Genomic DNA, 23007 nt, shown 5'->3' on the forward strand with positions numbered 1-23007 from the left:
TAACTATCCTTTTGGTAAATACACATTAAATAGCTGTTTATTCTTACTTATACTTTTTTATGCCTGAAACTGTATTGGTCATATCTCTTTTAGGAAGAAACGTGGTCGTCTCGATTTGTCTATTGAGTCAGAAGAGCAGTACCTAGCAAAAGTCGAGGTGAAGATCAAAATACCGGAAGAATTGAAAGTGTGGCTCGTCGACGACTGGGATGTGATAACGAGACAGCAGAAACTGGCCATCCTGCCGGCTAAGCTGACAGTATCCCAGATAGTCGACAACTATTTAGCCTTCAAGAAATCTAGCAAACTTCACAATCAGGCCAAGGAATCAGTCCTGGTCGATATCACTGAAGGGATAAAGGAATACTTCAACGCCACGCTTGGATCTCAACTATTATACAAATTCGAAAGGCCGCAGTACAGCGAGATGTTACAAGAATACCCGGACACGCCAATGTCTCAAATATATGGTTCGATACATTTACTGAGACTGTTTGCGAAGATGGGTCCAATGTTGGCGTATACCGCGTTGGACGAGAAGTCGTTGCAACACGTTCTGACCCACATACAAGACTTCCTTAAATACATGGTTACGAATAGATCTACCTTGTTCAATTTGCAAGACTACGGGAATGCTACGCCAGAGTATCATAGAAAAGTTCAGTAATAATTTAGCTTTAAGTTTGGTAATCATCAATTATATTGTTATATATTTGAGTAATAAATTTGTTCGATTTAAGTGACTTTGTTTATTTTTTTATCTTAACTTCGTTCTACTCAGTTAGTAATATGGCATATATAAGTATATATTTGATTGCAATTTTAAGTAATAGTTAATAATAATTATTCTTCACAAGCTTTTATTAAAACACTATTTCTATTTAATTTAAAATTAAATGTCTTCAATACTTCCTGTTAAAATTATATTTTTTTAAATGAGAGCAAAACGATTTCATATTTGATTTTGTAGACACATTTAGCAACTTTTTAATTAACTTGCATAAAACATTAAGTTCGATAAAAATGGCGGGGTCGACGCAACGATACGCGACACGTTGACCGAATTTTGCATCACATCTGTATGAGTCATGTGCAAGCGCAAGGAAAAACTTGTCCCTTTTCAATGGGTCGTGAGTTCGTGACCGACTTTATATTATATTTTTTCGTTTTTACAACATCCTATATTGGCCATATGTTCAGTATTTCATTATGAGTATGAATAATTTTATAGTTTGACTGATATTTGAAGAGTTGTAGAAATCATTTATACCAATTAAAGTTTACCTACCTACATGGGTTAGGTAATGCCTAAACAATATGTACATTGTACATACATTCCAAAAATAAACATTTTTTTTAAATTTAAACCTTACAGTCTTTTTACTTCACAGATTATATCCACTGCTGACTCTATTTCAGATATGAATCTAAGTACTTTTCAATTCTCAAAATTAGATTTATTATAATATTAATTAGTTTAAAAAAATACGTAAATTCTCTTGAAACGAACTATAAATTCTTATACTCTGACGCAAGCAAGTCAAATCTATCTCGGAGCGTCCGGCATTGACGTCACAGGCAGAATATAAACACATTATAAACAAACCAATCTCTGCTCGCCTTTTTAATTATGTATTTTACTATGTAATAGTTTTATTTTGGCTCGCATCGCTCGCATAGTTATTTCCACAATGCTGACAAAAGATGGCATTAGGAGTTCTTGATCGATAATAATGAAATATGCATTGAAATATAAATATGTGCTAATTTAAAAAAATGCAACATGTTACAAGACGTACATATTGTAATACAGTTTTTATTAGTATTTAAAAATAAATAAGTTAATAAAAACCTCAATTTTATATAACATATGTATGAAAAGATTTTGCACTCATTAAAGTAAATAGAAAAATCTTTTAGTTTGAACTATAACTATTAATAGGCGATATATATATTAATAGGCGAATTCTTATGCCAAGCGTTTAACAGAAAAATAACTAAAATAATCTTTACCTATCTAATAAAGTCGGTATATAGATTATTTGATTATATATATACATTAATAAAAGAAATGATAAAACTTCTATCGATACTCAACGAATTGTAAGTATATAAATAATAGATATTTCAAAGCATTGATACTATTCAAGCATATAATTTTCACCTATTGAATAGGCCTGCAATGATTCTAGGCAACTGCAACATTGTAACAACTGTTCCTAAAGTACTGTATTTAGAGAAACAAGGTTGCCCGCCATCTGGTGATGATATAAATATATGGTTTAAAGACAAGTCAACTCCGAGAGAAGTTTAGACCGTATTTATAGTAGTAACCTTATATATATCGACTAGGTAGAAACACTGCAGTAAATATATATATATATAATAACATAGGTTTATTAGTGTTAGATTAATTATCGATTACAAATAAACGAACAATCATTTACTGCTCTGTTTAAGTATATAAGTGGTTAGAATGCCTAATATAATTTGCGATTTGTGTTCATATAATGAGTACTGGTTTTTTGTTTGGATGTGTTATTTGCAGCTTTTATTGAATAAATTAAATAAAATTGAAGTATTATTATTCGACGCCATATTATTCTCTCTTCATTTATCATTTAGGTTTTTTTTTTATGGCAAATGTTGTATAATTATTATTTGTCTTTCGTAGATTATAATTAAAAAAAACTATATCTTTTTTTTATATCATAGGTAAATATCTATATGGCCTGATACTTTAATACATTTGGTTATTGCTTAAAGTGTAATAAGCTTTGTATTATTAGATCACGATCGGATCCGTTTTGTATAAATATTGTTCTACAAAACGGATGTTAAGACAAAGAATATATATATTGGACGATATTTTTTATTATTAAACAATTTATTATTATAAATATCAGTATCAATCATTTTGTGAGCTTACGTGAAACGAATCGTAAATGTTCATAATTAAACACAGAAAACATATGAATTGCTCATTTTAATCAAATATAAAATGTACATACATATAATTAGCATATTTTATTTATTTAAATTATTATTAAATGTTATTTTCATTGTCTTTATACCCCGATTACGTATAAAGTATATTCTATAGAACTATAAAACAACAAAGGCCACTACATAATAGTTCTCTTCGAAACAGATGAAGCCATAGTATATAAGTGTTTATAAAGCTTGCTAATTCTAAGATCATTGAGAAAGCCTTTGGATATACATTATGTATATTATATAAATATAGTAACATTGTGTGTAAAATTAAAGTAAGTGTCCCAGTGCCGCGCTAAGGCTTCCTTTCTTTTTGAGGAAGGATTTGTGTTAGTAGATAAGTTGCACACGTGACTATTTAAATAAATGATACGTGTTTGGAATATATCAAATTATTAAAAAACAATATAATCGTCTATTTATTAATGTCATTGTCTTTGATGAGTTTATGGTATAACAAGAAGATAAACAATGCATTTGAATATGGAACATACAAAACCAGGAGCTGCTAGCAAGTCAACTGTAATAGCATATCTCTGTGTCAACAAGTAACGTAATCTTAAGCTTTAAAGTATCGTTGTTCTGGGGCAATTGTTATCAGGGCCTGCGACTGCCTTTAAAGGGCAGGATATGTCCGCAAGGCCGCGACTGGCCGCTGGCGCCCGATTGTTATTACGACATTACCACTTATGGACTATGAACATCTGGGATCAGAGCACTGGTTCTCAAAGTTATTACTAAAAATACATATCTTATCTATTAATTTTAATCATTTAAATAATTATAGCATATCAATTTAATAAGTTAAAAACAATCTGTTTAGATACTAAAACATACATTATTATATAATATGTTAAGATTAAAGATAAGAATTAGGAATGTATGTACTTATAGAAGTATATTTCAATAAAAAAAATATGATTATTATTTATTAACGTTCTAAAAAAACTATTAATTCAAACATGTTGAGAGCCACTGGTTTTGGAAAATTTATTGTTGACAGTACCGCCTTCAATCAGACACAGACTATATTTTATGAAGTTAGTTATTATTAATAGATAATAATTAAGATGCCTATGCACCGTTTAATACGCGTATTGATGTCAAGTTTGACATCGATTAAATTTCTTATGAGGTACTTACGATATAATTTAACATGTCAGCTCTTATAAAAATAATATCTTTGTAAAATTTTATCAGTAAGTATCGAAAAATCAAGCCATAGTTGGTTTTTTTCTCAAGAAAAAAAAAGACTATAAGCCGAATGAAGTCAACAATGTATCCTATTAAAGCCGAAAAACGACAATCACGACATTTGTATAAATAATAGTATATCTTATATAACATATCAATACTAGAATAATTAATTTAACAAAGTAACATACTGTAGGTATCTCATGGCAAAGGTTTCAATCACAATCTTAGCTTAATATTATGTATTATACCCACTGGGACATCTCTATTACAACAATTCTTATAATTGATTTTATTTTAATGTCTAGGTAATGTATCACGGAAAATAAACGACTATTACCTTATTCGTCGAGTACCTTATTAGTTTATTTGATGTTTAAGGTATCCGTTGCACTTGTTGTTACAGTAAATGGTGGCAAAGGTAGCGTGTGAACGTTCCTCTCGGCTGAGTCATGAAGGTGGATTTATCTCGCCTCTTTAGTGTCAAGTTAAACATGACATTTTCTGACGTTTGCAAGGTTGCTCTAAGATTTATTATTATATACATTTCTACGTTAAATCGATTTCGGTTATTTTAGTAGTTTTACTACGTTTTTATGAATAAAGAGTGCAGAATTAATTTAGGGTTATATATTAAGCTTTATCGAATAAATATGAAAACTTCATCAATTGACACGTTCGCTTTTTTAAAAATTGAAATGAGAAATGGTGCTTAGAAGTTGATTAGTTTAATGATGATGTCTTTTTCCATCGTAAGTCGAATCAATGCAATAAAATCAATAAACTCCCGTTCAATGTTTATAAATCAGCTGGTATTATTTTTTGATTAATGAGCTTTACATTATAGAATTATTTGCTCTTAACCAATAATTTCAGTCGTCTTCTGCTTAATAAATACTCCCCTTAGGATTTTTCGATACCCTCGCTTTTGAAATAGTATTTTACTGGGATGACAACTCAGTATTTTAATTATGTATGTTACTAAATAATAGTTTATTTTTTTAATTTATTGTCTATTTTAATTTGAGCATATTCAATTAATACGCACTGATCCTCTCTAGGATAGATTACTACTTATAAAATATTAACTTTCTATGGTTATTTCTTATAAAAAACAACTTAACACCATGATAACTAAATCTATCCAGCCGATCTGTATATGAAGCTGATTAAATTCTACAGATGTTCTGTGCAACCAGATTGTTGTGACGATCATTCTACGAGCTATTCCTGTCGCGTACCGGCGACGCTCCACAAATAACTCTACCAAACGTTCATGGGACTGGATACACTGTTTTCTGTCTTAATAGATTAGAAGAGCAATTGTATTTCGAACGACTGTATGATAACGGAAATTCTATTTATATCAACATACATTTGTTTTAGTGTTGAATTGAACCTCGAATTTAGCATACTCTGTTCGATGTACTTCATAAATTTTGACTTTTTCTTATATAAAGTATTCTTTATCGGTAATTTCGCATTACCGATTTTAATATAACAAAGTTAGACTGAAGATTAAATTATAAAATTCAAAGTACGTGGGTTAAAATAAATTAAAACCAAATTATTTTTAAATGACAGATTTAAAAATGTCTTTTTCTTTTCAGAATAATAAGAAAAAAGACAGCGTATTTTTATATAAGCGTTGTAACACTCGTTAACATATCAAATGTAATTGAACATAGAAATTAAAGAACCAGTTTCTAAATTAGATAAAAATTGTATTTTAAATTGGATATTGATGAGTATTTTAAATATATTGATAAACAGACACAAATGAACATCAAATCACTATAAATTAAGCAAACTATGTCATAAGGTCTTTGTATTAACCTGACATATTGTAAACTTGTCACCTGTCGTTATCCAATTGCAAAACTTTAATAGTTCTATATTATCTGAGGCAATGCTAACATTTTTACAATATAATATTACTTACTTACTAAGTAATCTAATACTATTGTCCATTTAATATAGAAACTAATACTTTTTTTCTGGCTTTTATTTTTGCCAAAAAGGCACAGATTATTTCGCCAATGTCACAATTAATACTTGAGTATTTTCTAAAATAGAAACAATGTTAGAAACAGGTATTTGGGTTTAAGTTACAAAAAATCTTTAAATAGGAATTCTCTATATTTGCATTATCCATAATGTATATATATATATATATATATATATATATATATATAAAATCATTTGTAACGGATCCTACATATCTATGTAACATTAACTTAGTAACATTTTATTTCAAAACTAGTTGCACGAAATTACATAATATTAATGGTGACGATAGATTTGTGTAAGGCGTTTGTTTACATTTCAAATATGGACATTTTGTGACTTTATAAGGCAATGTATTACTATAATGTGAATCATTTGGTTCGCTTTCATCTCGATAGTGATTCATTTAAACATTTCCTTAACGAATATTTACTCCATGCCGTGTATTCATTCTTTGAAGAAAAGTCCTGTTAGCTTCTGCGTCACATTTGTTACGTTTCTAAAGTACCTACAGTATTTGTTACACTGTGTTTTTAGCATACCTAACATTACTTTTTAAGTTTTTTTAGGCAAATTAGGAGCACTTATGTATGTACTTTTATCAATGCCTGTAAAAATATTTTTTACAGTTCTTAAACTATATATGTAATTCATTATTGATACATAAATAACAATATAAATACAATATTATAATTTTGTAGTATATTTACGTTGTTTAATTTGATGGTTGTGTACGTACAGACAACGCATGAAGTTTAACATGTCGTTTTAGGTCACTCTCTTACTTATGAGGATTGTAGAATGGTATTTAATAAACAATTTCAAAGATATCGTTTTCCATTCCTTTCTAATTTCATTAGAAATGTAAGCCGACAGTGTCATGCATTGATACACTCCATATTATTAAAACTCATATTACATTAATAAATACAACAACGACCACTTTGCTTGGTGGTAGTGGCTTTGTGCAAGCTCGTCTGGGTAGGTACCAACCACCCATCAGATATCCCACCGCCAAACAGCAGTACTCAGTATTGTATGATCCGGTTTGAAAGGTTAGTTTAGTTTTTTAGTTCCCAAGGTTGGTGGTGCATTGTCGATGTAAGGAATGGTTAATATTTCTTACAGCGCCATTGTCTATGAGCGATGGTGACCACTTACCATCAGGTGGCCCATTTTCTCGTCCGTCAAACTATATCATAAAATAAAAAAAGACCATAAAATGTCTTCTAAACTAACATTATTCTTACTATTTTATTTGGTCGGATAAAATGTATTTCCTCAATCCGTCGATTTACTCGCAACTTTAAAACTAGACCATTTTTATCACGTAAGTATTACAAGGCCAGGATATCTTAAAAAATAACTCCGAGGACAAGGACTGAATAATATATTTATATTGATGATAGTACATGAAAAGAAATGAGTTACATTTATTATTATAGAACCGGATCGATCGAAGTTGTCGGTGTACATTTATCGCGCTTTATACAACTGGGTACCTAACTTATCTATCGATATATTTCTACAATAACTATAGTATAGTATAGTACGGTCTGTATATAAATATTTTAAAAATAAAGCCTATTCCAATGGGAGTAGGAAAAAAGATAAACAAACATTAGATTTACGTATTTCACGCGACATTAGATTTACGTATTTCGCAAATCCATAGTGAATATCATAGATTAATCAAGCTCGACCAATGATATCGCGATAATTTACTGTCAAATGTTGTTTATTTGCCATTTTTCCTGCTATGGTTAGATTAGAGTATATGTTCCCACATTGTCGCTTTGCGTGAGGAAATATATATATTTATATTTATCTAATAAAATAAGACACTGCTGAGCTAAAGCCTTCTTTTGAGGAGAAGAACTCCGCGACGAAGCTCCGATGCAGGTGGCCGGGGATGGTGGTTACGCATGTGTTAATTTTTTTTTTTCATGCAGGTTGTCTTAAAAAGTCATAAATCTTCCTCCTACAGTTCCACAATAAAATTAATTGCATTTTTTTATTCTTAACTAGCATAATATAGAATAATAATATTGTTCCTGTGCCGGAATCACAAAATTAATTTTACGTAATTTTGTGATTCCGGCACAGCGGAATAGAGCTGCTTCCCATTTCAATTCTTGAACATTGGGCGTCGATGAGCCGACTGAGGGAATCGGTTTAAGAATTTGTAGGACCTAACCTAAAGTATTCCTATGGAGGGTTAGTGTCATGCAGGTCCTCCGTAAACATCTTTCGCATTCATCCATGCAGCTTATTCACTGCGCTGTTTAAATAAATGAGATAAGGACAAATAATAATGAATATTGATAAGTATTTTTTTAAATGTCATATCCTTGAAGTATTCTATACCTGTCGAGTCTAGATTATATCAATCAAACCATAAAGTCTTTATATGGGCTTAATAATCATAACAAGCTCGAACTAATTGTGAACGGACTACAGTAGTTAATGGCTAGGGGCACAGGGACGGCTTTGCTAATGTTGAATAAAATATTACACTAGAGTTCACTTTGTGGTCGAATAATCATAATTGAAATTATAGTATGTGAATTTGTATGTTGGAACATAATGTATTTTACAACAATTTATTTTTAAAATGTCTATTGATAACGCTAAGATCGTCAATTGATAGTTATATCAATTAAATAAATGTTTGCTAATAAAATGGTACTAAACTGTTTTTTCTTTACATTTTTATATATAGATTGTAGTATTGATGATAATATACATGTGGAAGAAATAATTTAATATTCCATTACATATTTGCATTAAAGTAAAAGAGTCTGAGCACGGTTATAGTGTTATTTTAAGTAAAAACTTTGTTTATTAAAGTGAAATAATTATACAATTCATAAATTACAAGTATGCAATAACAGAAAATGTGCGACTGTTTGGCAAATATTTCTAGAAGGCATGGAAAAATCTATTATGATTTGTTATGTAAATTATAAACCACGTAAATTATCACATATAAATTGTTTCGCCGATAATTACTAGACCAGAAGTTGTTAATAATATAATAACTATAATTATATTCTTTTTAGACATGACTTTTTCAATGTGGCAGCCCTATTTTGTATCCGGCAAGGTCAAACATGGCGCCTTAAAAGTGCCATCTGGGTCAACTATTTACCTTAATTCACAAAACAGTCTAGTGACTCAACTACTGATGTTATTTTGAAGTTTCAATACACATACATTTTCTTGTAATTAACGTCATTCATTTATCACATATCTTTCCCTAAATGGTCACGGGTATTCTTTAATTTAAATGAGCGATTTTAAATATAATTAGAAGAACTGTCGAATTCTGTAATTTTATTTATGATTGTGTATTAAATTGTCTGTGCTAATAAAAATATGTTTCTGTAGCATTTCTCTGTAATCCTATATTATTCATCCGACTGGGTCAAAATTTTGTACAGATTTTGTTGACTCTTGAGTGAAGGTTTCTGGCATAGGACCATCAAAGTACAATACGTTTTTTTTTATTTCATATAGACGGACTGCCAAATGAGCCACCTGATCGTAAGTGGCCCATAGACGTCAGTTCTGTAAGAAATATCAAAAGTGCCCCACCAACCTTGGTTACTAACAACTAACTGGGATAATTGTTTGCAAAAAATAATACTAAATAAATTTTAACAAGGCAATGGACAATTTATAGTTAACAGAGCTTCTATTCTATTCAAAGTAGTTTTGGTTTCAATTTTATGATTTTTTTGGTAGATTTTTTGAGGCTTTTCAAATAAACATTAGCTTAAAAAATATTAGTATATTTTTAAGCACTAATAATGTCAATGACAAAATTAGGAATTCAGCAGAATATTTAATTTATACGAGATTTAATTATCTTTTTCCTTTCTGGGATTGTTTTCCCTCTTGCATCATCTTGTAACTACTTATTTAAATGATCTTGCAACGATTGAAATGTGAAATTTTGCACATTATTTGCACTGACACAAGATAGCTTAAAATTTAATAAATTGATTAAATTAGGCTGCATTGATGAAATTAGCATCCGCTAAAAACTATATTTTTTTCTCAAATATACAAAAAATTTGATCACAAGTTGTTGTTATTGTACATGTACATTTTCCTAAAAAAAGTATTTGTATATAATAATAATTAATCATTTATTTGACTGTTAAATTCTTATACTGTATTCTAAGAATTTAATTGAACGCAAACAACTTACTGAGAATTTAATATTATAGAATTAGATCATTCACAACAATTAAGAATAACTACATAAAATTGTCATTAAAATTTACGGAATTCATTGTAATACGCATTAACTAATGTCTGTAATAATTGTATTATAATAAGACCACCTCATATCGTTCAAAAAATGTTGCTTTTTCTGGTACATAATTATGGCAATTAAATTCACTTGGAATTTGCTTTTACTTTACTTAATAATATATGATATAGATGGTTATCATTCAAACCGGTTTTCCTATACAGTAAAAATTTTATTACTTTTAAAAATATTGCATTTATGACGAAATGACTAAATTAATTTTATTAGATAAATAATTAAACAATGAAACAATGGAAGTTGGCAAAACATTTACGAAGAATAAATGCGATGTATGAACATTTGTTTCAATTGGCTTTCAATTAGTTTAAATGCTTATATTTAGTTTTATTTTCCAATTAAACTTTATAGATATGAATAAACCTATGTATATAACAATTATGGCCGATTTAGTAATCTGGAGCCCTGGGGCAACAATGGCGTAGAAAGCACAAATTATATTTACAAACTAATTGACCAACAATATTTTTTCAGTCGGAGGTTTCAAAACTTTATTGTTTATATAAACTGTAATTAGTTTAAAATACTTATGGAGATGTAGTTAAATACAATAATTATAAAGGTATTTAATAATGAAGTGGGATGTATTTTGTTTTTCGAAATCTTAGGGCCCTGTCTTGTGAAGGCTTAGATTCAATTATCCTCAATCTGGACCTGATTACTTTTAAAAAAAATATCTTCCATTCTTAAATAAATAAATAAATTTATTCATCCAATTTATAACTACGATTTCAATTAAACTGTCTTTTATAACGCAATTATACTCTCGAGAATTCCACTTCGAGACTTTCCAACAAAAGTGCCACTTAATTAAAATCCCATTTGTATCATTGTATTTCACGTCAAAAATTGAATTTCGAAGCCTCCCTGACGCGCGCTGTATTCTCGGAGCGGGGTGCGCGTGCGGCCTCATCTCCTTACGCGGCGGTAAGGCGACACCGAGGGATCCGCCGCGTCTCGCGCCAGTCGCACCACAGCACGCGTCGACTCGACATGTAAGTACCAAGCTCTACTCTGTCAACTACCCCATATACCAGTGCCGTAGTGTACAAGTGATAAGTGTATTTTTTATCGAGGTGCATTGCTCTAACATTTGTTTTCAATCGGGGTAAGTCAAGCGATCTGATATAAAATTGGTAAGAATTAGTTAACACGTGAAACTTTTAGATAAACGGATATTTTTAATTTTCTGAGATATTTGTGTATTGTGATAATAATCGTTTTTTTATCAGTGCTTTATATAAAAACATTATTCGATTGATCGCATTTTAATCATTAAAATATCTAATATTGTAATCGCGGCCCTGTTTCTATTTTTAAATATCGCGGTGCTCGGTTTCATATCTAATGGCCAATAGCAGCAATTCCTGTCCGAGTTTTCCCGCGTTTTTGGCAATCTGCCATCCCGTGACCAATGGCAAGAGAGCGCGGGAAGCAGAGGCGGTGTATACTTGCGCCAGACAATTTATGAACTTTACTTCTAGTTTCCTATTGCTATATTTAGTTATAGTTATGATTTTAAATTTGTAATTTAAATTGAAATATTTTTTTCCTAAATTCGATTCGATCGGTATACATTTATTAATTTATCAAATAAAATTAAACCGAGTCCCTTTTAATTAACTTTTTTTTAATCAAAGTGTGTAATATGTTAAAGACACCAAATTTTAAAGCTCTCTTTCTAGAGCGTACATATATTCGGCCATGACCTATAAAGGCTAAATTGGTTAAAAATAATGTAATGATAAACAGAATAAAATAAATAATTAATTACAGAATAAATTTAGAATTTTACGGGACGATTCCAAACCGATATTCAGGTCGGATACCTAATTCCGACCAGGTCGTAAGATCCGGGACGTTCCCTCTAGTCAATATTAGTTTTTTTAGGTCTCCACTATCTTTGAGTCGTATATAAATAAACTGTATATATGTATATATAACTCTCGAACACAGTTTGTGAGAAATTACTAATTGTGAATCTGAGCCAAGTATGCGACGTCACATACTAAACATATGGTCAATATATAATTACTGCATATGTTTTTAAAATATAATCTAAACATATCTAGTAATTAAGAACAAATAGTTTTATTTTTTTTTTAATAAACTACACAATAATTATACGGATGCATAAATTAATAGATCTTTAATGTTTTAAATATGTACTAAAAATATTTCATTAAAAAAGTCTTAAGTTGTTATAGTATATATTATATTATAAATATAAAGTTGGTCGTGTAGTTCCTGACGTACACACACATATACAATAGATACACGCATAGGGACCGAAGAAAGCGAAAAGGATTTTTAAGTCTGTTATAAATAGCACCTGGGTGAACAAGCTATGAATGAATTATACTTATTTTAAATGAAAGATATAAATAAAATTTATACATTTTATTAATATCGTTACAATGCGTATGTGTGTGCCATGCGTGTGTATGCCGAGACACGATTAGTTTTCATTACTTAATATATATTATCTCTGTAGACAAACCGTCACGTACAATACTGGGAAAGATTGTGATATAACTTCTTATATTACAATTTCATATGATTTTAAAACTTACTTCCATATGTATATAAAGATAATTTTTTGTTATAATCAACTTTGTATTGGTACTTATTCAAGCTTATATCTTATGTATTTGGGGTTCATCCATTTTGTTTTTATCTTCCATCCTTCTCTATTTTTCTATCTTCAGTTAATATTGAATTGATTTTATTCGGTTTAATAATATTGCCCCATAGCCTATATACCTACGCATTCAGTTTATAGTCAAATGAAAAAAAATAATTAAAGAAACAGTCAAATGTGTTAATTGATTGTTCATTTTTTAATACGTTTCCACAAAACGATTGTATAATAATTAATGATTGCGGCAATAATTAACATCAGATTATATATTGCATTTAAAGTTATTACCTTATAATTGATTGGTACATATCTGTAACATGTAATTTAATTAATAGACGATTTGCTTAACTCGCGTGGTCTTTAAAGATATGTCGGTATCTATTTTTGTCTATTGCTCAGCATTTATTTAAATTTTCTAGAATTAAATAACACCAACAAAGGATGTAAATTATAATGCCAATAAACTTCATATCACGTGTAGATATGTCATATCAATAAATTTATTGATATTTAAAAAAAGAATGCTTATAATTCGGTACACGTGATAGAAGTGAAAAGGCGGTTTGAAAAGATACATCTAGAAAAAAATCCTTTTAGTGCGCCCAAAGAAGTGATACTTCAAAAACACTCCAGTCACACCATTATTGTATATATACATTATACATACATGTACAAATAGGTAAGATGATATTATGTTTGTAGTTTGCATACAATAAACGATTAAGGTTATCATCATAAACGGTGCCAAGTTGGCATCTGTATTTACTTAACTAGTTGTTTCCTTGGAGAATTTACATAATTAAAATGATTATTTTATAAAACGAAAAGTTTAAATTTCCATGCGTATAAATGTTATATTCGTCCGCCCATTAAAATGTAGATATCATCTATATTGACAGATGATTTATTTATTTGGATTCAACAATCATTATGTACACATTATATATTGACAATTATTCATAAATAAATTATATAAATTCAATAACTCTTCTTAGTAAGAAGAGTAGGGCTTTGTGCAATCCTATCGGGGTAGGTACCTACTAATCACATATTCTACCTACAAACAGCAATACTTAGTATTGTTGTGTTCCGGTTTGAAGGATAAGTGAGCCAGTGTAGCTACAGGCACAAGAGACAAAATCTTAGTTCACAAGGTTGGCGGTGGTGACCACATATCACCTGTTGGAATATTTGTCCGACGTAACAGATATCAGAAAAAAAAATCAATTGTTATGTTAAATGAATGATAAAATGCTTTAAAAAAACAATATTTGTTAATACTTAAAGTCGATTACATAATACTTTACAACGTTTATAATATACGTTAATAATTTAAATAGCTTCCAAGAATGGAAATACTTTAATCACGGAGATAAATGAATATGCAGTCTCTGTAATCAGGAAGTACAATAAACAGAGAAGATACGCAAGGAACGCATATATTTGTATATATTTAATTCCATATGAATTGCTCTGCCGATATAATTATACAAAAGTCATATGTTTGTAATAACATTTAACTTACATTCTTTGGCATGAATAACTCAGGGTTGTGTGATCGTATTTTATTAAATTTAGTTTAGAAAGGCAGACGCGCAGACGGACCACTTGAAAGTATGTAAGCACCTTCGCATATACATATATAGCACAGTATGAAATACTTGTTATACAATTATTGCGCCGCCAATCAAAGGATTGGGTATATTATTATGTCCTTGGGCCTGTAATTATATTCAAACCACACAGCAATAGTGAAGAAACTGGTGTGTGTGGTCCAGAAAGAAATAAATGATCTTTGATCATATGTTATTTGATATATCGTGTGTATATCTAGCCTAATTCATTTCTTCATCATCTACATCTTGTTATTTTTTACAAACGAAACTGTCTTTTGTGCGATCTATATTTTTTCTTCGGAATCAAAAAATGAAATTAAATTCCCTCAGGCTTATTCTACTACAAACCCGTACTAGAATTTTAACAGTATTAGTAAGCAGTCGGTACGTGCTCCGAACAGTGTTGTAATATCAAAAATATTTTTAAAGTGACCAATATTGTGGCTGTTATTATTGGACGTGTTTTTTTGTTTAACATCTATTTGGTAAACAATTTAAAAATAATAATTATTTTTCTCATCATTGAGGTAAAAATATTTTATGTCAAAATTTAACTGACCTACAATCCAACTGAATCCGGTTTTATACTTTAGTTGGCAGTAAATTACATAAATCGTTTATAGCATATTCTTGTTTTAAAGTTCAAACCCTATAGAATAAACGATGACAGTACAATACAGTATTACTTTCATTAGTCTCGATATTCATGCATCTCTATGCATTTCTGCGTATTCATAAAATGTATTAAGTACCTATAATAAAATGTACAGGCACTTACGAGTATATTCCAGGACCGGTCAGGCGGTCACCGTTCAACACGCTGCATTTTTGCGAAATATGATTCACACAAAGGAATGCTTTTCCATTGAATCACTCTCTGCCTCTCAGACGAGTGCGGCTTGGATAAAGCCGTCGTTTAAATTTGTTTCTTTTTCAATCCGTTGCATTTTGCCATTATATTTTGTTCTATTCATATTTGTGTCGATATTCCAAAGAGTTTGTAGAAAGTAGTTGTGATATATATATATTATTGGTAATTTTATAGTTACTTTGTGCTTAACACTAAATTAAAAGTTAATTTACCTTATTTGTTTAGTTTTCATATTACTTCTTATTACCTTCTTGATATTGCTCACAATGCGAGTCTGATAACACACCTGTTTATTTTTTATTAATTCACTTTTCAACGAAGCGCAAAGACCAATGAAAACGAAACTCGAAATACAAGGCACGGGATAAGATTACTGTTTGCAGTACTAAAGTATATTTTATCATCTGTTTTTATTCTTTTAGGGTCATTGACTTGTGAAACAAAGGATTTGACGGTGTTACAATGTGATCAAATTTTAATATACCTACCAATTAGACAAGGTTCATTGACAGATGTTAGCATACCATTCGAAATAAAATGATCGCCTCCTGGCTATTTCTTTATTATCTTAAAAACTATACAATTAAAGAATAATAAATAAATACCCCACAAATACTTTCCGCTTTAGACATATATTAACAATATAATTGCATCGTTAAAATAATTCTGATAACTTTTACAAATTATGTAAAGCTTATGAAAAATACATATCATAATATAAGTCACTATAGTTATCTAAAACAATAGTAATTATTCATGTGAGGTATATTAACAAATCAGAAAGGACTCTCTAAACGTTTGCGAAGCAGGAAGTAAAGTATGGTGTAAAATCTATCTTAAACCGCCCATTAAAATCAAAAGCCTCAAGAACAAAAGAATACGTGAAAAACGAGCAAATGTAATGCTCACCGTAAGAAGAATACGGTAATTGTTCACGGCAATTTTATGATTAAAATGAACGTTCTCTTGCGCCATTTTCGACTAGGCTTGGTCTTTAGAACCGATAATTTGTTATGTTAAACTAGAATATATTTAAGGTATAACATTTTCTTAATAGGAATTTATGAAGTTATGAAATTTTAAAATTCGTAAGGGCTTAACTCCTCCACTAAACGTTCATCATAGTTCATCATCATTCATTGAAAGAGGACTCATATCTTATAATTTCAATCATAACTGTCAATTGGCTTGGCTTTTGTCTGTGATTATACTTGCTCATCATAGAAATATGTACAAAAGTTCTACCGAGGCAATGTTTTAGTGATTCAATTACTCATGTGTACGATATGTATCAAAACAAGTACCTTCAAAGTAAATTGACGGTTGGTTCTTGTAAACACTGTTTCTTCCTTACCTAACCATAAAGTCTGCTTTGAAGTCGGAGATAAGATAAATATGACAATTAAAATATTATCGCGCCGAAAAATGCGCATACCGTATAGACTATAGGTTAAGTAATATAAAACCCCTGGAGCGTAGGAGCAATGCACCCTCGTCGCCATAAATAGCCACCCGGTCGGGATTACTTACCGATTGAAGTTACTTATTATTTCAACTGTTCCAGTATTGTTTAGAGCGCATGTTTCATTGTGGAACATAGATAAACCTTTTCACTTTTAAATATAGTTTGGTACTTGAATTGATCATAAATCCATACATTGCCTCTAATTATTTTGTTATCAAAACTCAATAGAATGAATTATATCAGCATGATAATGTGTAGAAAATAATTAAGATACAAATTTAATTTCGTTTCTCATAGATTTTGATCAAGGGGAGTAAACACAAAAAACCGCCACCATGGATGCGATCAAAAAGAAGATGCAGGCGATGAAGCTGGAGAAGGACAACGCACTTGACCGTGCCGCCATGTGCGAACAGCAGGCCAAGGACGCTAACCTTCGCGCTGAGAAGGTACAGTTATAAGTATAGGTTTCTCTGATACTTGGAGTCACTATTAAACTATTTTGTCAAGAGTTTCATTCCTATACATGGAAGTTTGGTCTATAAAACTAAAGGCAGATGAAGCGCAAGGAACATTACGGTGAAATAACAAAAGCGAATACAAAAGCGTTTGCAAATTCCCGGTAGTGTGTGTAATTAAAGTTAATACGTCAATAATTAATAATTAATTAAAGTGACAGGCGACAGCGCTTTCGACGTATTAACAAAAGGATGCGTCATTTCGCACTACCGGGAATTAGAATTCATTTTGATTTTCTTTTGTAACACTATTTTAAAAACTGTTATCTTAGCTAGCATATTATTGGTTTTAACCTTTAGTTTTCTTATCTCTAATATCCTTAAAAAAATATCACCTACATCATATTTAAGTTCCTTTTTTCTTTCATTTTTATTTAATGTAAAATTCATCTAAGTATATTTATGAAGTTTTATTTCATATTTTAGATGCAATATGCGATTTTAAAAGTTATATCATCGATACAAAATATTCTCAATACAATTTTAATAACCAAACCAATTTATTATCATAGACTATTACCATTTTTTACGGTAATAGTTTTTTTAACTTTGGTATCGACATCGTTACAAGTAAATCGAATTGTAGGCAGAGGAAGAGGCCAGACAGCTCCAGAAGAAGATCCAGACCATTGAGAACGACCTCGACCAGACACAAGAAGGCCTCATGCAAGTCAACGCCAAGCTCGAGGAGAAGGAGAAGTCACTACAGAACGTAAGTATTTCTTAATATTTGATTAAAAGGATACCTACCTTAAAGAGGACTGTAATGTTTTTATAGTTCATTTATGTTTGTACATATGTATGATTTAGACATATAGGGTGCCGTTAGAAGTTTTACATCATCCCTTGTAATCATTAATAATTTCATACATTTAAAGCAGTTGTGTTGTTTATTATTTAAGTTTATTTATTATACCTTAAAATGAACTAGTCTTAAAAATCTGTGTACGTCCAATGGATTTAGATGCATCCACTTACATTTAGCTTATTATTAATTATACTTTTTTAAATTTAGAAAGGAACTTAATTCCGTGTCATAAAATCTAAAAATCGGATCGAATAAATTTGGATCATCGCAAAAAAACCGTTCTAACTTAAAGTATGACTCGCGTATGAGGTATCCGTACCGTTATGCATCAATACAGACAAACACGAATAATCGATGTTTTTTGGATTTTTCCTTTTCTGGAAATCATGGTTATAACGATTTTGGGTTAAAAAAACGCATAAGGTGAATTATTATCTTGATTTTGAGACAACGATAAAATAACATAAATACACAATAGCAATGAGGTATTCAAGGTAAATTCAACTTTTCGAGTTAAAAGTGGGAGATCAGAAATACCTTAAAAGATCTAAGAAAACCTTAAAAGAAGTAAAACAAAGAGTGATACTAAAACTTTTTCGTTTTTTAATATTCAAAAACAGAATTTCAAAAAGTAATTTTCAATTGTAATACATATATAACATAATTTATTATTAATATTGTAGGCAACCCTTTGTATATACCTATAACATACAACAAAAATATTTGTTAGGTGCAAAAATCTTTTTTTTTTCATGATTTGAGAATATACTTCTTCAAAATTAGAATAAATATATACGAATACTTAATTCAAGCAAGTTCTTACGAACACTTTTGTATTGCATTTTTTTGAGTTACATTAATTTTAAATCTACCACTGCACCGGTACGAAAGATTCTTCCGAAACGAATCGGCAAGAAACTTAAATACCTTTTCTAGTTTCCTTAATAATAAATTATTAAGTGATGCAATGTTAATTGTTGTAACGTTCAAAATATTATATATGTTAATATTATCTGCTTAATGTTCTACACTCTATACAATAATATTTAAACGTATTATTTAGTTCATGTAATGTGCATTATCAATTATTTACTAATGAGACACGATTAACGAAATTATTTGAAGCGATTACGTTAAATGTATTTTTAATTATTATTTCGAAATTATTTAATACCTATCCATTATTTTCGTATTAAGCAACGGCCATGGTCGGAATTTTAATATAAGAGACCAACATATAGTCCATATCTGTTTTGTCCGGTCGGTAATTTTTCGAATATTCCTGAAAAAGATTTGCTTTTCCTTTAAATTCGTTTTAAAAGTTCGTAAATGTAAAAATATATAATTTTCCCGCTAAAATACATGATCTAATATCTTTAAATATGTCACAAAATAATGATCTAGTCTTTGAAATTATAGAATGTTTTGTTTATGTAAGTTTCATTATAATCAGACTTAAACTAGAATGTTGACGAGAGGAATTTGTAATAAAATCTAGCTGGCAGCGTAATAAAAATAAAACATAATCTGTGGCACAGTGGCAACCACACCTCTTTGCAAGGTCGATGGTTCTGGTTTCGATTTCTATTCGAAATGGTTATTGTTATTGATTAAATAAATGATGTATTTAACATGAAGTATCTTTGTATGGTGTCGTTAGAAACGTGAAATGATTTGTCCGTTATTCGATCATAAAAATAATAATAATCTAAGAAACACGATAATCCAATTTCCTATTGGTTAACTTGTAATTGTAACAAAACGAGAGGAGAGCATGCTCTCCACTAAAAATACCATACGACGAATGATGAATTGCAAGATACAAAATATCTAGGTAAAAATAGTTCGTGACATTCTCATTGATGACTATGTAATTAATGTCTTATTTATTTATGTAGATTGTTTCAACTACTTACTCTATTTATTGATATGATTACAATAATAAATAAGTAATTTTGATACTCGTTAAAATAAAACATGCAAATATTTGAGTCATTATTTAAAATTGGTAATATATATAACTGTGTAATACTCGAATAAATTACCAATGTAAACTTGCTACGTAGGTAATTCTTTCCCGAAGTTTTAAACATCGTGTTCTGCGCTCGCCGTTCGCCTGATATTTTTAGCCGCCGTCACCTAATATGGGCTCGATGCCCGGTGTTTAGGTAAAATTAGACTTACGTTCATCGCTCGCTTTAACTATCATTTATGAATAATAAACTCGTTACTTTAATACCTTTACGATCATGCCCTCAATACAGTGTTATTTATATCTTGAATTTAATTTGCAAAGTTAAAAATGTTTATATATATAAAGTATATGTAGTATTATTTCTTTATAAAATATATAATATCTTATATGGTGTTTATATAAAAAAACTTATTTGAAATTTACCGCGCATACAATAATACAATTAATGCTATCAAATGTAGTCGGTCGGTAAAGCAGTGTTGTTTAAGTTAAACAAAAGATGGCGTCTGGCATGCGACGGCAGCGCCACGTTTTTGTTATTGAAAGTGACAGTCAGTCAACATGGCGGCGGGCGCTGCGCGGCCGGTCGTAGCGCGCGGAGTGCAGTGATGTCCGCGTCCGCGCCCCACGCCCACGGGCGCACCCCCGTGCGGCGCAGGGGGCATCAACACCACCCGCGGCTGAGGGGCGACCGTTTACCCGCCCCCAGCTCGCCCGCAAACACTACTCCGTCCAAACGTGTGACCTTAGACTCTCAAACAGACGATGTTGTGCCTTGTGTCAATAGTGTTAGTGAATCTCAAGAATTGACAAGGACGAATAGTGACGATGCACTTTCGAATCCAAACATACTCGAGGACTCGAATATCGATGATGATGAAATTGAATTTGATATTAGGATCACCGGTGCAGACTCGAATGGCAGTTCGGATGACGACTTTTCCTTTCGAGAGGAGAGATCGGCGGGTGACGGTGCAGAGGTAACTGCGTTAGCCTCTGATATATCAGACGATGATCCCGAAACTGCAGAACTGGCAAAACTCAGATGTCCTAGTGAGTGTACTGAAGTTTTGGCCGCCAGGGAAAATCGGAGAAGGCGAAGATGTGCGGACTATCCGGGACTCGCGTTCGGAAGTTCCATATTCTCCTCTGATACTATGATGAAATTTTCTATCATTAAGAATGAGTTGCAGAATATCAAGAATACTGCATTGAAAAGGGTAATGTCCTACATTTATTTAACTAATAGTCGAGTGTGTGAGTGAGTAGGCGTGGGCCAAATGCGCATAGAACTATTTTTAATCGCGTTCCTTCGGAAAAATCTTGAAGCTGCTCTACCAAGCGAGTCTAAATCCGCGCGTGGCGATCAGCTGAGCCATTGACATTTCGTTTGACTTGTTTACGCTGACGATTGCAATTGCCACCGCTAGATGTCGTACCATTGCATAATAAGAATAATCCTGTTAATCCTTTTTATTATTAATTATAAATAACTTAACTTCACAAAATAATTTAAATTTTTTTTGGAATAAATTTATATTTTTTATAGAAGTAAGCAGCTTCAAAGACCTTGTAAAAAGAAGTACATTTTTCTTATCATTAAACATCTTAAGTGTACAAAATAACTGGGCTATTGATAAGAATAGAAAATTATCTAACCGAGATCGTAAATCATTCACCCGGATACATAAATTCAATAGGTTTTAAATTTTGCCTTCGTGGTAGTGCTACTTTCTAAATAATTTTATTACGTGTTTACTGTAGTGATGCAGTGAGCTGTATGGCTTAGAATCGATAAATTAGTTTTTTTTTCGTCATAGTTTTATAGATTTTTCAGATATCATATGTAACAAAATATACACTTCAGGATAATCGTCTGGTCGCCATATTAGTTGATAAACGTTAATGATTTTTGAATGAATACAAAGAAATATGTCATTTTCAACTGAATATTTACCCAATTATAAAAAATAAAAGGTTTGTAATAAAATTAAGGTCGACTAAACTTGTATAATCGTTACGCACTTGATAAACTTTCGTAATTATATATAATTCGAGTCTGTAACATGTTTGTGTTAAGGATTAATTAATCAACAAGGCTTGAGTAATTTAGATACAGTAGTTACTGAGCAAATGAAATTTACAAGTAAAATATGAAAATAACACGAGTAATTGTGTTTTAATTAATAATTAATATTAGGTAGGAATTTAGATTTATATACCTAGAAAATAAAACAACAGAATTATTTTGTTTGCCTTTCCTTTTGCATAAGATTTTAATCAAGATTTAAATACTTATTTTTCTCGTTTTAATACTCAATTTTCTGAAATGGAAAAATAAGCCATTGAAAAGCAAAATCCTGTCCGACGGACTGTCAATGCGAAACGTAATTATAAGACTAAGACGAGAATTTGAATAGACGAGACATCCGTTTTGTAATGTCCTTCAATACATTCAACTTCGTCGAGTCGATTAGTGTTATTCTTTAAGCACACAGGCAAATACATGTGGCCCTAGGTATATGATTTTAGGTCTAGGCATTGTGTCGAGTTGAAAACGCTCAAAATTTTAACGACGT

At 30.6% G+C, this 23007-nt stretch overlaps 3 protein-coding genes across 10 annotated transcripts in view; 2 read left to right on the top strand and 1 right to left on the bottom strand.

Moving 5' to 3' along the window:
• Positions 1-743, top strand: part of LOC125067848 (mortality factor 4-like protein 1) — a 5683-nt gene extending 4940 nt beyond the window's left edge. Inside the window, exon 6 of the mRNA XM_047676680.1 lies at positions 94-743. Coding sequence (XP_047532636.1) covers positions 94-667 — 574 coding nt within the window. The 3' untranslated portion in view covers positions 668-743. The remainder of the gene's footprint in view (positions 1-93) is intronic.
• Positions 1-13820, bottom strand: part of LOC125067847 (fructose-1,6-bisphosphatase 1) — a 24847-nt gene extending 11027 nt beyond the window's left edge. Inside the window, exons 1-2 of the mRNA XM_047676679.1 lie at positions 13802-13820; positions 11510-11521 (exon numbers count right to left, since the gene is read on the bottom strand). The gene's annotated coding sequence lies outside the window, so the exon portion shown is untranslated. The remainder of the gene's footprint in view (positions 1-11509; positions 11522-13801) is intronic.
• LOC125067845 (tropomyosin-2) overlaps positions 11463-23007 on the top strand; it is a 26754-nt gene continuing 15209 nt past the window's right edge. For 7 of the 8 annotated variants that reach the window (XM_047676671.1, XM_047676670.1, XM_047676665.1 and 4 more), the window contains exons 1-3: positions 11463-11529; positions 17425-17576; positions 18232-18357. In XM_047676671.1, coding sequence (XP_047532627.1) covers positions 17463-17576; positions 18232-18357 — 240 coding nt within the window. In that variant the 5' untranslated portion in view covers positions 11463-11529; positions 17425-17462. Of the gene's footprint in view, positions 11530-17424; positions 17577-18231; positions 18358-21021; positions 21649-23007 lie in introns of those variants that run through there. The other variant, XM_047676663.1, reaches the window with a different exon arrangement.

This window comes from Vanessa atalanta, chromosome 12 (genome assembly GCF_905147765.1).
Source record: "Vanessa atalanta chromosome 12, ilVanAtal1.2, whole genome shotgun sequence".
NCBI lineage: Eukaryota > Metazoa > Arthropoda > Insecta > Lepidoptera > Nymphalidae > Vanessa > Vanessa atalanta.